Source organism: Macaca mulatta, chromosome 20 (assembly GCF_049350105.2).
Source record: "Macaca mulatta isolate MMU2019108-1 chromosome 20, T2T-MMU8v2.0, whole genome shotgun sequence".
Taxonomy (NCBI): domain Eukaryota; kingdom Metazoa; phylum Chordata; class Mammalia; order Primates; family Cercopithecidae; genus Macaca; species Macaca mulatta.
The window spans coordinates 45588778-45603988 of NC_133425.1; the positions used below are offsets into that span (position 1 = coordinate 45588778).

Here is a 15211-nt window from a genome sequence, read left to right on the forward strand (position 1 = left end):
CGTACTTTGGGAGGTGAAGATGGGAGGATCATTTGAGGTCAGCAGTTCAAGACCAGCCTAGGAAATCCTGCAGATTTACCAGGGAAGTGGGAGGCTGGACTAGAATAGTAATGCCAGCCCAGGTAGGAGGATCGCTTGAGGCCAGAAGTTCGAGACCAGCCTGGGCAACATAGGAAGACCCCCCCTCCCCCAATTTCTACAAAAAAATGAAAAAATTAGCCCGGCATGGTGGCACATGCCTATAGTCCCAGCTACTTTCAAGGCTGAAGCAGGAGGATCACTTCAGCCCAGGAGTTCCAGGATGCAGTGGGCTAAGGTTGCACTACTGCACGCCAGCCTGTGACAAAGTGACACTTCAGTTCTAAAAATAATAAATAACTAAATGAAAACACATTTAAATTTGCATGATTCTTGGGTAGTTTTCTTTCTTCTTATTTCTCTACTAAATTTTTACTCTGTAGAACTTTGGTGTTTCAGTAAATCTTGCAAGTTAAGACCATCAATTCAACATGTTTCTTGTCTAGGAAGAAAAATATTGGGAATGAATAGGATGCTAAATTACAGAGGAACATGTCTGGGGTTGTAATAGCTGTGTTTTTTGACTTATCAACTTAGATGATTTTCAAGACTCCAATAAATGTCTGTTCTTTTGTTCTAAATAGCAAAATGAAAAGGTTGAGTAAAATTGATTATTGAAATTGGTGTAGTATATTTTTTAAAATGCAGCAGTAGGTTATTTGGAATAAAACATTGCAGATTTGTTGGGGAAAGTGAATACAGTTGTTCCTTGAACTGTGTGAGCTCACTTATATATGGATATTTTCAATAAATATATGGGAAAATTTTTTGGAGATTTGGGACAATTTGAAAAAACTTGCAGAATAGCCTAGAAATGGCAAAAAAAAAAATTTTTTTTAAGTTGGTCAGGCGCAGTGGCTCATGCCCGTAATCCCAGCACTTTGGGAGGCCAAGGCACGTGGATCGCCTGAGGTCAGGGGTTTGAGACCAGCCTGGCCAACATGGTGAAACCCCATCTCTACTAAAAATACAAAAATTAGCCAGGTGTGGCGGCACACCCCTGTAATCCCAGCTACTTGGGAGGCTGAGGCATGAGAATCACTTGAACCCAGGAGGTGGAGGCTGCAGTGAGCTGAGGTCATGCCACTGCACTCCAGCCTGGGGGACAGAGTGAGACTGTCTCAAAAAAAAAAAAAAAAAAAAATTAAGAAAAGTTAGGTACGAATGCACAAGATATATGTAGACACTAGTGTATTTTATCATTTACTACCATAAAGTGTGCACAAACTTGTTATAAAAAGTTAAAATTTTGCCAGCGCAGTGGCTCACTCCTGTAATCCCAGCACTTTGGGAGGCTGAGGCTGGTGGATCACAAGGTCAGGAGCTCGAGACCAGCCTGGCCAACATGGTGAAACCCCATTTCTACTAAATATACAAAAATTAGCCGGGTGTGGTGGCAAGCACCTGTAACCCCAGCTACTCAGGAGGCTGAGGCAGGAGAATTGCTTGAACCCAGGAGGCAGGGATTGCAGTGAGCCGAGATCGCACAACTGCACTCTAGCCTGGGCGACAAGGTGAGACTCTGTCTCAAAAAAAAAAAAAAAGTTAAAATTTGCCCAAACTGACGCACAAACATACTTACAGATCATACATGGTATCATTCACAGTTGCAAAAAATGTAAACAAACATAAAGATGCGGTAGTAAATCATAACTGAAAAAAATTACCTGTAGTACACAGTGCAGTACTATAATAATTTTGTGGTTACTTCCAGTTGTTATTGAGAATATCTGCTTAAAACAGCAGGTAACACTAATCAATCATCTGTGTGAGCAATTGTCTCTTTGGCAAACTGTCTATAGCAGTAAAAACTGATCTCTTTCAGTTCTCGAGTAGAAACTTTGTTTCACATATGGGACCCATTCTAGTGATGCTGGAAGTGCCTCTTTTAGAAGAAAAAGTTGAATTGCTTGCTATGTACCCCACCCAGATTGAGGTCTGCAGCTGTGGGTGCCTGCCATTTCAGACAGATGATTCACCCTGTAAACAGATGACATGAAGTTAAGGTATCAGTAAACACAGTACAGTACTGTAAATGCATTTTATCTTCCTCATAATTTATTTTGAGACAGGGTCTTGCTCTGTTGCCCAGGCTGGAGTACGGTGGCACGATCTCAACTCACTGCAACCTCTGCCTCCTGGGCTCAAGAAATCCTCCCGCCTCAGCCTCCTGAGTAGTTGGGACTACAGGCATGTGCCACCACAGCCAGCTAATTAAAAAATTTTTTTTTGTACAGATGAAATTTCACTATATTACTCAGGCTGGTCTCTAATTCCTGGGCTCAAGTGATCCTCCCACCTCAGCCTCCCAAAGTGCCGAGATTACAGGCATGAATCACTGGGCCTGGCCTCTTATAATTTACTTAGTAACATTTTATTTTCTTTAGCTTACTTTATTATAAGAATACAGCATTGTCTGGGTGTGGTGGCTCATGCCTGTAATCTCAGCATTTGGGGAGGCCGAGGTGGGGGAATCACCTGAGGTCAGGAGTTTGAGACCAGCCTGACCAACATGAAGAAATCCTGTCTCTAATAGAAATACAAAAATTAGCCGAGTGCGATGGCACATGGCTATAATTCCAGCAACTCTGGAGGCTGAGGCAGGAGAATCGCTTGAACCTGGGAGGCAGAGGTTGTGGTGAGCTGAGATCATGCCACTGCACTCTAGCCTGGGCAACAAGAGCGAAACTCTATCTCAAAAAAAAAATAAATAAATAAAATAAATCAAAATATGTGTTAATTAAATATTTATGTTATCCATATGGCTTCTGGTTAGCAGTAGAGTATTAGTAGTTAGGGTTTTTGCTTTTCTTTTTTTTATTAGAGACGGAGTCTCACTATGTTGCCTAGGCTAGTCTCAAACTCCTCAGCAATCCTCCCACCTCAGCCTCCAAACTGTTGGGATTACAGGTGTGAGCCACTGTGCACAGCCTCTGTTTTTTGTTTTGTTTTTGTTTTTAGAGACAGTATCTCTCTCTGTTGCCCAGGCCGAAATGCAGAGGTGTGATCATAGCTCACCGAAGCCTTGAACTCCTGGCCTCAAGCAATCCACTGGCCTTGGCCTCCCACAGTGCTGGGATTACAGGCATGAACCACCACACTTGTCTAGTAGTTAACATTTCGAGGAATCAAAAGTTATATGCTGGCCAGGTGTGGTGGCTCACACCTGTGATCCCAACATTTTGGGAGGTCAAAGTGGGGCCTAGGCAACCTAGGCAATACAGTGAGACCCCATCTCTACAAAAAAGAGAAAAAGTTAGGCGAGCTTGATAGCACGTGTCTGTAGTCCCAGCTACTCGGTAGGCAGGGGCAGGAAGATTACTTGAGCTCGGGAGGTTGAGACAGCAGTGAGCCAAGATCATGCCACTGCATTCCAGCATGGGCAAGAGAGTGAGAGTGTGCCTCAAAAAAAAAAGTTACACGCCAATTTTCTTTTTTTTTTTTTTTTTTTTTTTTTTTTTGAGACGGAGTCTCGCTTTGTCGCCCAGGCTGGAGTGCAGTGGCCGGATCTCAGCTCACTGCAAGCTCCGCCTCCCGGGTTTACGCCATTCTCCTGCCTCAGCCTCCCGAGTAGCTGGGACTACAGGCGCCCGCCACCTCGCCTGGCTAGTTTTTTGTATTTTTTAGTAGAGACGGGGTTTCACCGTGTTAGCCAGGATGGTCTCGATCTCCTGACCTCGTGATCCGCCAACTCGGCCTCCCAAAGTGCTGGGATTACAGGCTTGAGCCACCGCGCCCGGCCAACACGCCAATTTTCAACAGTGCTGCTGGGGTCATTACCCCAACCCTGAGTTGTTCAAGGGTCAACTGTACATTTTAGTGTATGTGAAATACCCAACTGTTTTACTTTGGACTGCATGCTTTTTTTCTTTAAAAATTTATTTTTCTTAAAATTGATGGGGTGCCCAGGCTGGTCTCGAACTCCTAGGCTCAAGAGATCCTCCCACCTTTGCCTTCCCTGTAGCTGAGATGATAGGTTTGTGCCACCATGTCCAGGGAGCTGATTGATTGATTGATTTTAAGACGGGGTCTCACTCTGTCACCCAGGTTGGAGTGCAGTGTCGTGATCTCGGCTCACTGCAACCTCCGTCTCCCGTGCTCAAGTGATCCTCCCACCTCAGCCTCCCAAGTAGCTGGGACTGCAGGCACAGGCCATCATGCCTGGCTAATTTTTTGTATTTTTAGGAGAAACATGTTGCCAGGAAGGTTTCGAACTCCTGGGCTCAAGCAATCTGCCCATCTTGGCCTCCCAAAGTGCTGGGATTACAGGAGAGAGCCACCGCGCTCAGCCCCAGCTGAATGATTTTTAAGGTACCTTCCAGAAGACATGCTTTTTAATTCTATACCATGGCACACATCTGACACTCAATCAGTGCCTCATCTTGTTGCGCCCAGAGCAGGTTCCTGACCCAGGACCTTGGTGTTTGTCGTCCCCTCTGTCTAATGGACCACTCCTTAGATGGTCACAGCCCACTCCTTCGCTTACCGCTCGGCTCAAATATCGCTTCCTCAGAGCAGCCTTCCCTGATTAGCCCATCTAAAAATAGCATACTGTCACTGTCCTTTAGCCTGCCTTCTTTTTCTTCATTGCATTTACCACTGTCTGACTTTATAGGCTTCCCTTGCTCACTGGCAAACTAGGTCCACCAGGGCAGGGACCTCATCAGAATTGTTCGTTGCTGTATCCCCAGAATCTGGCATCTAATAGTTGCTCAAGACCATACTTATTGAATTAATTGAATGAATTGCAATTTGAGTTTAAATATTTACTTCTTTTTGCCTCCTCAACCAGACAGGAAATTCATGGAAGGCAGCCACAGGCCCTGGTTGCTTATTTATCACCTCTAAAGCAATTAGCTCAATTCTGCATGGATGATAGACATTCAACCAAGATTTGCTGAAGACCTTGAAACAAGGATAAGTTACACGGTCACCAACATGCATTCTTTCCAGGTGAAAGAGCACAGTGATGCCTTGTCTTTCGGCCCACACATCACAGTCTACAGAGTTGGTTTTTTTTTTTTTTTTTTTTTTTTTTGAGACAGAGTCTCCCTCTATTGCCCAGTTTGGAGTTGAGTGGCATGAGCTCAGCTCACTACAACTTCCCCCTCCTGGGTTCAGGTGATTCTCCTGCCTCAGTCTCCCAAATAGCTGGGATTATAGACACACGCCACCACGCCTGGATAGTTTTTTGTACTTTTGGCAGAGATGGGGTTTTACCATGTTCGCCAGGCTGGTCTTGAACTCCTGACCTCAAGTGATCTGCTCACCTCGGCCTCCTAAAGTGCTGGGATTGCAGGCATGAACCACCACGCCTGGTCATACGGGTTTTTTTTTGTTTGTTTCCAGACAGAGTTTCGCTCTTGTTGTCCAGGCTGGAGTACAATGGCATGATCTTGGCTCACTGCAACCTCCGCCTCCCAAGTTCAAGTAATTCTCCTGCCTCAGCCCCCTGAGTAGCTGGGATTACAGGCATGTGCCACCACACCAAGCTAATTTTGTATTTTTAGTAGAGACAGGGTTTCTCCATGTTGGTCAGGCTGGTCTTGAACTCTCAACCTCAGGTGATCTCAGCATCCCAAAATGTTGGGATTACAGGCGTGAGCCACTATGCCTGGCCAATAATGTTTAGTTTTTTGGGCTTTCCATTTTTCTTGTTTGAATTAAAAAGAAAAATGTTTCCCTGATCTTATGTCTTGAGATTGAATTTAAAAAATTTTTGTAGTTACTTTTTTTTTTTTTTTTAACAGGCAGAGTCTTGCTATATTGCCCAGACTGGTCTCAAACTCCAAGCCTCAAGCCACCTTCCGGCCTAAACCTCCCAATGTGCTGGGATTATAGGTGTAATCCACTATGCCTCTCCTGAATTTTTTTTTCAAGCAGAGTTTAAGAAAATATATTTAAATTTTTAACTTTTATTTCCTTTTCTTCTCTTTTGAGACAAAATCTTGCTGTGTTGCCCAGGCTGGTCTTGAACTTCTGGGCTCAAGTGATCTTCCTGCCTCAGCCTCCCAAAGTACTGGGATTACAGGTATGAGCCACTGTGCCTGGTCATTTTTATTTTTGAGACAGGATCTCGCTCAGGCTGGAGTGCAGTGTCACAAACATGGCTCACTGTAGCCTCGACCTCCTGTGCTCAAGCCATACTCCCACCTCAGCCTCCCGAGTAGTTGGGACCACAGGCACTCGCCGCTAAGCACAGCTTATTTATTTATTTATTTATTTATTTATTTATTTATTGAGATGGAGTCTAGCTCTGTCACCCAGGCTGGAGTGCAGTGGCATGATCTCGGCTCACTGTAACCTCTGCCTCCCAGGTTCAAGCTATTCTCCCACCTCAGCCTCCTGAATAACTGGGATTACAGATATGGGCCACCATGCCTGGCTAATTTCTTTTTTAAGTAGAGACCAGGTTTCATCATGTTGGCCAGGCTGGTCTCAAACTCCTGACCTCAAATGATCTGCCTGACTCAGCCTCCCGAATTGCTGGGATTACAGCTGAAGAAAGCCTTTTACTTAACACACTTAGGGTATTACTATGGTGTAACTGATAAATTAGCATCTGATAATAGTTTGGATATCTGTCTCCTCCAAATTTCATGATGAATATTTTTTTTCTTTTTCATTACCTTGATCCTACATTACAGGAAAAGGCCCAGCTCTTTTTTAAATGTTTTGTAGAGACAGAGGTCTCACCATGTTGCCTAGGCTGTTATCAAACTCCTGGCCTCAAGTATCCTTTCACCTCAGTCTTCCGAAGTGATGGGATTACAGGCATGAGTCACTGCACCCTGCTCATATAGATATATGTGTGTGTGTGTATATATATATATATATATATTTTTTTTTTTTTTTTTTGAGATGGAATCTCACTGTGCCACCCAGGCTGGAGTGCAATGGCGCGATCTTGGCTCATCAAAAGCTCTGCCACCCAGGTTCAAGCGATTCTCCTGCCTCAGTCTCCCAAGTAGCTGGGATTACAGGCATGTGCCACCAAGCCCGGCTAATTTTTTGTATTTTTAGCAGAGATGGGGTTTCACCATGTTGGCCAGGCTGGTCTCGGGAACTCCTGACCTTGTGATCTGCCCGCCTCGGCCTCCCGAAATGTTGGGATTACAGGCGTGAGCCACCGCACCCGGCCGGAGATTGAATTTTTAAAACAAGTATGAGGTCATCAAACAAAATCTATTTCTACACAATGTTTTGTTTTTGTCAGTGTGAGTAACATAAAAAATACCGCTAGTTATTTTCCTGGCTATGTAATAATTAGCATATAGCAAATTTTATTCAGGGAAAACTTTTTTTTTTTTTTTTGAGACAGAGTCTTGCTCTGTCACCCAGGCTGGAGTGCAATGGCGAGATCTCGGCTCACCACAACCTCCACCTCCCGGGTTAAAGTGATTCCTTGCCTCAACCTCCTGAGTAGCTGGGATTACAGGCATGCACTACCACACCTGGCTAATTTTGTATTTTTAGTAGAGATGGGGTTTCTCGATGTTGGTCAGGCTGGCCTCGAACTCCCGACCTCGGGTGATCTGCCCACCTTAGCTTCCCAAAACGCTGGGATTACAGGCTTCAGCAACCGCCCCCAGACAGAGAAAACTTTTAATACTGATTTCTAGTAATGTAACAGCAACAATCAAATAGAATGAACCAAAATTCCGAAGGGTTTTTGTTTGTTTTTGCTGGACAGGAAGTAGGATTTATTGGTGAGTATTAAGAGGGGGCAGCACAGTGGAAGCCCTCACGAGGGCAGGGCATGCCACTTGTCCAGAGGGCCATGATGGGGATGTACTTGATCTCACAGTCATCTGCGATGAGCCGCTTCTCAGCCACCATGTCTTCAAATTCATCCTCATTGAACTTGGTGAAGCCCCATTTCTTTGAGATGTGGATCTTCTGGCAGCCAGGGAACTTGAACTTGGCCCTGCGCAGGGCCTCAATCACATGCTCCTTGTTCTACAGCTTGTTGCAGATGGACATGATAACTTGGCCAATGTGAACCCTGGCCACAGTGCTCTGGAGCTTTCCAAAGGCACCTCGAATGCCTGAGTGGAGCCTACACTGGCATAGTGCAAGATCAGAGACATGAACATACATCTGAAAGGCCTGTCTCCATGGTCCCTTAGAGCAGCCCATACAAGAAACAGGCTGTATACACTACCAAGGAAGCTGTTGTTTGCAGCTGAAGGGTCTTTGTGTGTTTTCCGTATTTATGGTCATACTATTTATTCTCTTATGAAAAAAAAAATAGGTAAGGTCAGGCATGGTGGCATACCCCCTTGTAATCCTAGCAGCTTTGGAGTCCAAGGTGGGAGGATCGCTTAAGTCCAGGAGTTCCAGACCAGTCTGGGCAACGCAGAGACTTTGTCTCTACGCCTTGTTGACGCGTGCCTGTAGTCTTAGCTACTCGGAGGCTGAGGCAAGAGGATCCCTTGAACCCAAGAGGCCGAGCCTGCAGCGAGCTGGGAAAAAGTTACTGAACTCCAGATGACAGAGCAAGAGTTAGTCTCCAAAGAAAGAAAAAGGTAGAGCAATACTTAGTTCTTTCATAGTTTTCCATTATTTGTCATTAAAAAAATAGAAGGCCATTATCAGCCATCAGGGACTTGTTCTGGACTTTGGATCAACTTTAACGGGCCCACATAGAAGCTGTTCAATTACTTTTTGTCTCTTGATTTAAAATACTTAACATTCCCCTTTCCTTGTCTTTTTAACCACAGAGATTTGAAAGACATGCAAATAACGACCCAGTGGACAATCTTTGCTGATGCTAAATCTTCATTTTAGCCTTAAAAGGTTGTGGGTTTTCTTAAAATTTAATGCTGAACTCAGAAGAGCTTTCTAAGGCTGTTGGTGCACCTTACGGCAGGAGAGCGTCTTTGCTACGCCGCTCAGGAGTGTGTCTGCTTCTCTGTGCATCTACACGTGTTTGCGTGTCCGTGTGAAGTGGATTGAGTGTGTGGCTGTGGCTTTCAGCCCTTGGCTCACACTCTCAGTCTTAGTGGCCTCCCCCAGGGCTATGCATGGGGTGCAGGTTTCGGTGGCCTCGGGCCGGGATGTAGGGGTCCCCTACCCCGGCCAGGGCGCAGCAGGGCGGGGCGCAAGTAGCTGTGCAGGGTCTCGCGCAGCCCGCCCCGGGGCACGCGCTCGGGCGGGGGGCGTGTCCACACCCCACCAGAAAGTGTTATAGGCTGTTTTTTAAAAAAGAAAGTGTTTTAGAAAGCAGGCAGAAGCCGAGACGTCAGGGGGAGTTGGGAGGACCCGGGGTCCGGCGGCCACAGGGATGGGAGGAGCGAGAGGCGGGGCGGCACCTCCCACAACGCGCTCCCTGCGGGGCGGGCGGCGACCTCCATGCGGTCTCGTCCAGTCTCAGCGCCGGTGAAGCCCAGGCAGAGGAGCCGCGCGCGCGTCAGAGGCCCCCGGACGCCCAGGTACGTGGACCCCTCCGCGGATGGCGCAGGGACGGTTGGGCCGGGCGGTTGCGGCCCCGTAGCGCCGCGGCCTCTGTGACGCACGGCGCGGCCTCCGGGGCTGCTGTGCGGTGCGGGGGGGGCGGGGCGAGCGCGAGAGGGCGGGGAGGGGCGGGGCTGGGGGGGGCGGAGCGAGCGGGGCGGAGCCGGCATAGGCCCCGCCCCGGCCCGGAGGAGCGAGGACGCTACGGAGCAGGCGCGTCTCGCCGCCGCCGCTGCCGCCGCCGCCGCTCGCCCTTCTGTGGAGCCGCCGCCGCCGCCGCCGCCATTTGCACGGGGACCCCAGTGACAGGGGCTCGGCGGAGGGGCGGAGGGAGGGGGGGAGGGCCCGCGGAGCCCCCGAGGGCGGGAGCGACGCCGCCGGCGCCGGCCCGGCTCCCTGCGCGACCGCGCCGCCCGTGGCGGGCCCCGAGCAGCAGCAGCAGCAGCAGCGGCGGCAGCAGCAGCAGCCGAGGCCGGGCGTGCGCCTGAGGCGGCGGCGGCGGCGGCGGCCCTGCAGGCGGCCGGGAGGGGCGGGGGCAGCGGCCGCCGCCGTTTGATGGATCCGAGGATCGCCTGGTTCCAGCCAGAGCAGCTCGGACCGTCCAACAGTCTGTGGATGCAGATCTGGGAGACGACCCAGGGGCTGAGGAACCTCTACTTCAACCACCACTGTCACAGCAGCGGCGGCGCGAGCGGCGGCGGCGGCGGCAGCAGCAGCAGCACGGCCACCGGCGGGAGCGGCAGCAGCACCGGCAGCCCCGGCGGCGCGGCCTCGGCCCCGGCCCCGGCCCCGGCCCCGGCCGGCATGTACCGCTCCGGGGAGCGCCTGCTGGGCAGCCACGCGCTGCCCGCGGAGCAGCGGGACTTCCTGCCCCTAGAGACGACCAACAACAACAACAACCACCACCAGCCCGGGGCCTGGGCCCGCCGGGCGGGCTCCTCGGCGTCCTCGTCCCCCTCGGCGTCCTCGTCCCCGCACCCTTCGGCCGCCGTCCCCGCCGCCGATCCCGCCGACTCGGCCTCAGGCAGCAGCAACAAGAGGAAGCGCGACAACAAGGCCAGCACGTATGGACTCAACTACAGCCTGCTGCAGCCCAGCGGAGGGCGGGCCGCGGGGGGCGGCCGAGCAGACGGCGGCGGGGTCGTGTACAGCGGTACCCCGTGGAAACGGAGGAACTACAACCAGGGAGTCGTGGGGTGAGTGCTGGCCCTGCGGCCCGATGGCCTGGCCGGTGCGAAAGCGCAGCCGAGCACACGCCCACAGTGGGGGGTTGTGAGGGTCTGGGAGCGGCCACCCCCACGGCCTGCCTTTGCTTCTGGTGCACGGGGGTGCTGCTGGCCATCCCCACCCCCCTAGTCGTCCACACCTTTCCCCAGCCTCCTTAACCGTCCCCACCCTCCGCTCTCCTGTCCTCCCTTAGTCGTCCACACCTTCCTCCCCTCCCTCTTAACCGTCCACACCTTCCCCAGGTCCCCCCTTTATCCATTCACTCTCCTCCCATCCCCCTTAGTCAAACACATCTACCCCTGACCACCACCCCGCCTCCAGCCCTCCACACCTTTTTCCCCGTCATCACAACTCAAGATGAGACCGCTTAACACGGGAATATCATTCATTCCCTGAGAACATTGGTGTGTGAGTGTTTTTTGATGGTGCAGGACCCGGAGGTGCTTTCCTTGCCAAGAATAGAAACATCCAGAATGCTCCTCCCCCTCCCCCAGTCCCAGACAGCAATCATGTCAGCCCTGTAAGGCATTGCCTGCTCTTGACCCTTTGGCCAATCTTTTTATTTTTTAAAAATTCGCATATCACAGATGCCCTGTCTGTGGAGAGGGTGGCGTGGGATGGGTGACCGCTAAGTTTAGGCTGGCGAAGGTGGTGAGCTCTTCTGAGGCCCTGATAGAACTTTCCAGGAGTTCATGGTCCGCGGCTCCAGCTTCTCACTGTAAAGTTGTCATCCTGGCAGAGGCAGCCAATGCTTTTCATTCTAGGGGGTAGAGATTTATGCTAATGAGTGAATATTGCACCACTAGTGACTTTCTGTTTAAAGTTCAGCTGTTAGAAAATGGAATCTTACCTGACCCCTAGTGAATTATGTACATAAGCAGGGAATGTTTCCAGCTAGATCACCCTTCAGAAGAGTCCCTGTGTTGGAATAGGTTACTGAGTCTTATTTGTTTTGCAAAACAAAGCTTTTGGTCTCGTGTGTGTGTGTGTGTGTGTGTGTGTGTGTGTGTGTGTGTGTGTGTAGCTTGAGTATGGAGAACGGGCTTTCAAATTGCTTTTCATTTTTCAGGTTCTGTTTTACACTGAGGGCTTTGGCATGCAAATGAAATTACCAATTAGTAATCTCATGTGAACCTTTTCCTGGATTTATTCATTCAGATCTGTCCTGCTTTGGCTGAGAGAGAGAGTTCTGTGTACCTTTTTGAAGGTCTGGATAAAATGAGTTGGTGGGTTCCATCTGCTTCCAGTGGGCTGGTGTCTGCTCTATGCTACTATTACAACTCCTACCTTTTGTGGAAAATGCAGTCAAGCGTTTTAGGACTGGTGCTGTGGTACATGTCAAACCTGCCCTCACATTCCAGAAAGGGAACCCTTTTAGGGTTGAGTCCTCTGTTGCTAAGCTTCAAGGGCGCTCTCCATGGTCATCACGTTTTATTAAAGGCTTGTGGTTCCATCCTGTTAGCATTTCCAAGTCTAAGCGTAAACCTGTGGTTTAGTGACAAGCAAATTGATGTTGAGGGTTTCTGGTAGTTTCATTTCACAGGAGTAAGCTCCAGTTAAGTAATCACTGTCAACGAAAACCTTGAAGTTCCTTAATTGCATTTTATTGAAGCCTCCTTGCATGTGTCTAGCAAAAGATATAAGTCCAAGATGCTTATTTTTTTTTGATAAATTAGAAATTGTCCTTTCCTCTGCTTGCTATTTAATGCAGAAGATACTCTAAAAGGTTCATATTTGTACCTAGTAGAAGCAAGATGTTCTTGTTCCTAATTCAAATATATTGCCCTCAAAGGGATTAGGAGAGGAATTTTCATTTCCCAGAGGGATTACTGTTTTAAAACTGATTGTAAACCTCTTTAAAAACTGCTTATCACTTCACCAGATTTTCCATTCTTTTGCCTCCTCCCTTAGAGGATGTCAGCAGTTAATTTTTAAAAAAAAAATTGAAAAAAGAATTTCAATTCTGAGACCTCCTAGTTTCAAAAAATACGTTAAACAATTCCCAGGAGTGTTAAGAGTGTCGGGGTGCTTAGAAATTCTTGCTTTGATTCATGTATCCTGATTTCTTTTTTTTTTTTTTTTTTTTGAGATGAAGTTTCACTCTTGTTGCCCAGGGTGGAGTGCAGTAGCACAATCTCAGCTCGCCACAACCTCTGCCTCCCAGGTTCAAGCGATTCTGCTACCTCAGCCTCCTGAGTAGCTGGGATTACAGGTGCTTGCCACCATGCCTGGCTACTTTTTTATTTGTAGTAGAGACGGGGTTTCTCCATGTTGGTCAGGCTGGTCTTGAACTCCCGATCTCAGGTGATCTGCCCGCCTTGGCCTCCCAGAGTACTGGGATTATAGGCATGAGCCACCGTGCCCGGCCTCATTATCCTGATTTCTTTTTTTTTCTTTTTTCTTTTTTTTTTTTTTTTTTTGATACTGGGTCTCACTCTGCTGCCTAGGCTGGAGTGGAGTGATGTGATCATAGCTCATGGTATCCTCTAACTCTTAGGCTCAAGTGATCCTCCTGCCTCAGCTTCCTGGAGTACGTGGGACTACAGGCACATGTCACCACACCTGCCTAATTTTTTTATTTTTACTTTTTGTAGAGATGGGGCCTCCATTTGTTGCCCGGGCTGGTCTTCAACTGGCCTCAAGCACTCCTCCTGCCTTGGCCTCACAGAGTACTGGGATTATAGGCATGAGCCACCATTCTTGCCAGTGTCCTTATTTCTTAAGGAAGTTTTTCTGTTTTTGATACAGGTATTTCAAAATATCTGAATTCAGAGTGCACCTCGATGTTTTGCTGTTCTGAGATTTAATATACTAAAACTATTACCATTGTTGTCTGAATTCTTAAGATGTGACTGATAGTTAGCTAATAGGTTAACACGTTGTGTTGGTTCTTGGCCTCTGAACTGATAGTCCAGATAGGGAGAGGACACCAGAAAGCATGTGAAAAATGGACTAGAACTATGGAACAGCTATATAGTCTCTCACAGCTGTCTTTTGTGTTCTCTGCTTCAACCAAACTGGTTGACTTACTTAGAATTCTGACCTCTTGCATTGCCTAAGTCCTTGATGTTTTTGGTTTCTTCTCTGAACTCTCAAAGGTACTCACTTCATGCTCTTGGTATAGCCCACTTATGTTTAACTTTCCTTTTATTATGTCTTCCCTCTTACACATGACATGGACATTTCTTTTAATATGTAGAGTAAGATATTGGATTTCATCTAAAGTCTTCAAAATAAAACTCTTGGGTTCACCATCTCAGACTTCTTCATGTATTTACAGACCAGGGATTTTGTCTGCTTTTTAAAAAAATTTTATATTTTTTATTATTTTTAAATTTTAATTTAATTTTATGGAGACAGGGTCTCGCTCTCTTGCCCAGGCTGGAGTGCAGTGGTGTGATCTTGACTCACTGCAACCTTTGCCTGGGCTCAACCCATCCACATGCCTTGGCCTCCCAGAGTGCTGGGATTACAGGTGTGAGCCACTGTGCCTGGCCTAAATTTATTTTTTTAATTTTTTTTGAGACAGGGTCTTGCTCTGTCACTCAGGCTGGAGTGCAGTGGCATGATCATGGGTCTCAGCAGCCTTGGCCTCCCAAGCTGAAGTGATCTTCCCACCTCAGCCTCCTGAGTAGTTGGGATTACAGGTGAGTACCACCACGCCTGGCTCATTTTGGTATTTTTTGTAAAGATGGGGTCTTGCCATGTTGCCCATGCAGGTCTCCAACTCCTGGCCCAAGTGATCCTCCCACTTCACCCTCGCAAAATGTTGGGATTACAGGTGTGAGCCACTGTGCCTGGCCTTATGTATTTATTTAATTATGAATGAATGAATGAGAGGGAGTCTTGCTCTCTCGCCCAGGCTGGAGTGCGGTGGCACAATCTTGGCTCACTGCAACCTCGGCCTCCCAGGTTCAAGCAGTTCTCCTGCCTCAGCCTCCCGAGTAACTGGGATTATAGGCGCCTGCCACCATGCCCAGCTAATTTTTGTATTTTTAGTGGAGATGGGGTCTCACTATGTTGGCCACACTGGTTTTGAACTTCTGACCTGCCCACCTCGGCTTCTTAAAGTGTGAGGATTACAGGCATGAGCCACCGCGCCTGGCCTGGCCTTTTATGTTTTAAGTTGCTTCCACTGATTCTCTTTCTTGGGCTTTGCTGCCCTCCAGAACTGGCTATGGTGTAGGATGCTGTCCACCTGCTGCTGCTTGTCCATGAAAACGAGCCATAAACCCTTTTATTTGGAAAGACTTAGTTGTTGATCGCTATGGAGAAAGAGGGGATGGCAAGAAGTAGCAACTACAGAGAATTTGCAGAACTTGGTCTTGAGCCCTGGGTCCAGAAACTTCTTGTGGAAGGTGCTTGGTGTTTGTCCAAGCTCATGAGGATAGGTTTCTGTTGGCTGTACTGCCAGATCTGTAGATGCTTTTTTAAGGCTTGGATGACTTGT

The 15211-nt window shown here is 48.3% G+C and overlaps 1 protein-coding gene and 1 pseudogene across 4 annotated transcripts in view; one reads left to right on the plus strand and one right to left on the minus strand.

Moving 5' to 3' along the window:
* Window positions 1–8185: 8185 nt before the first annotated feature.
* On the minus strand, window positions 8186–8275 carry LOC114674499 (small nucleolar RNA SNORA70; annotated as a pseudogene).
* Window positions 8276–9379: 1104 nt separating this feature from the next.
* Window positions 9380–15211, plus strand: part of TENT4B (terminal nucleotidyltransferase 4B) — an 82169-nt gene continuing 76337 nt past the window's right edge. Inside the window, exons 1-2 of one of the 4 annotated variants that reach the window (XM_002802470.4) lie at window positions 9380–9512; window positions 10215–10730. In XM_002802470.4, the coding sequence (XP_002802516.3) occupies window positions 9433–9512; window positions 10215–10730 (596 nt within the window). In that variant the 5' untranslated portion in view covers window positions 9380–9432. Of the gene's footprint in view, window positions 9513–9787; window positions 10731–15211 lie in introns of those variants that run through there. The other 3 variants (XM_001083145.5, XM_015126094.3, XM_015126096.3) reach the window with 3 other exon arrangements.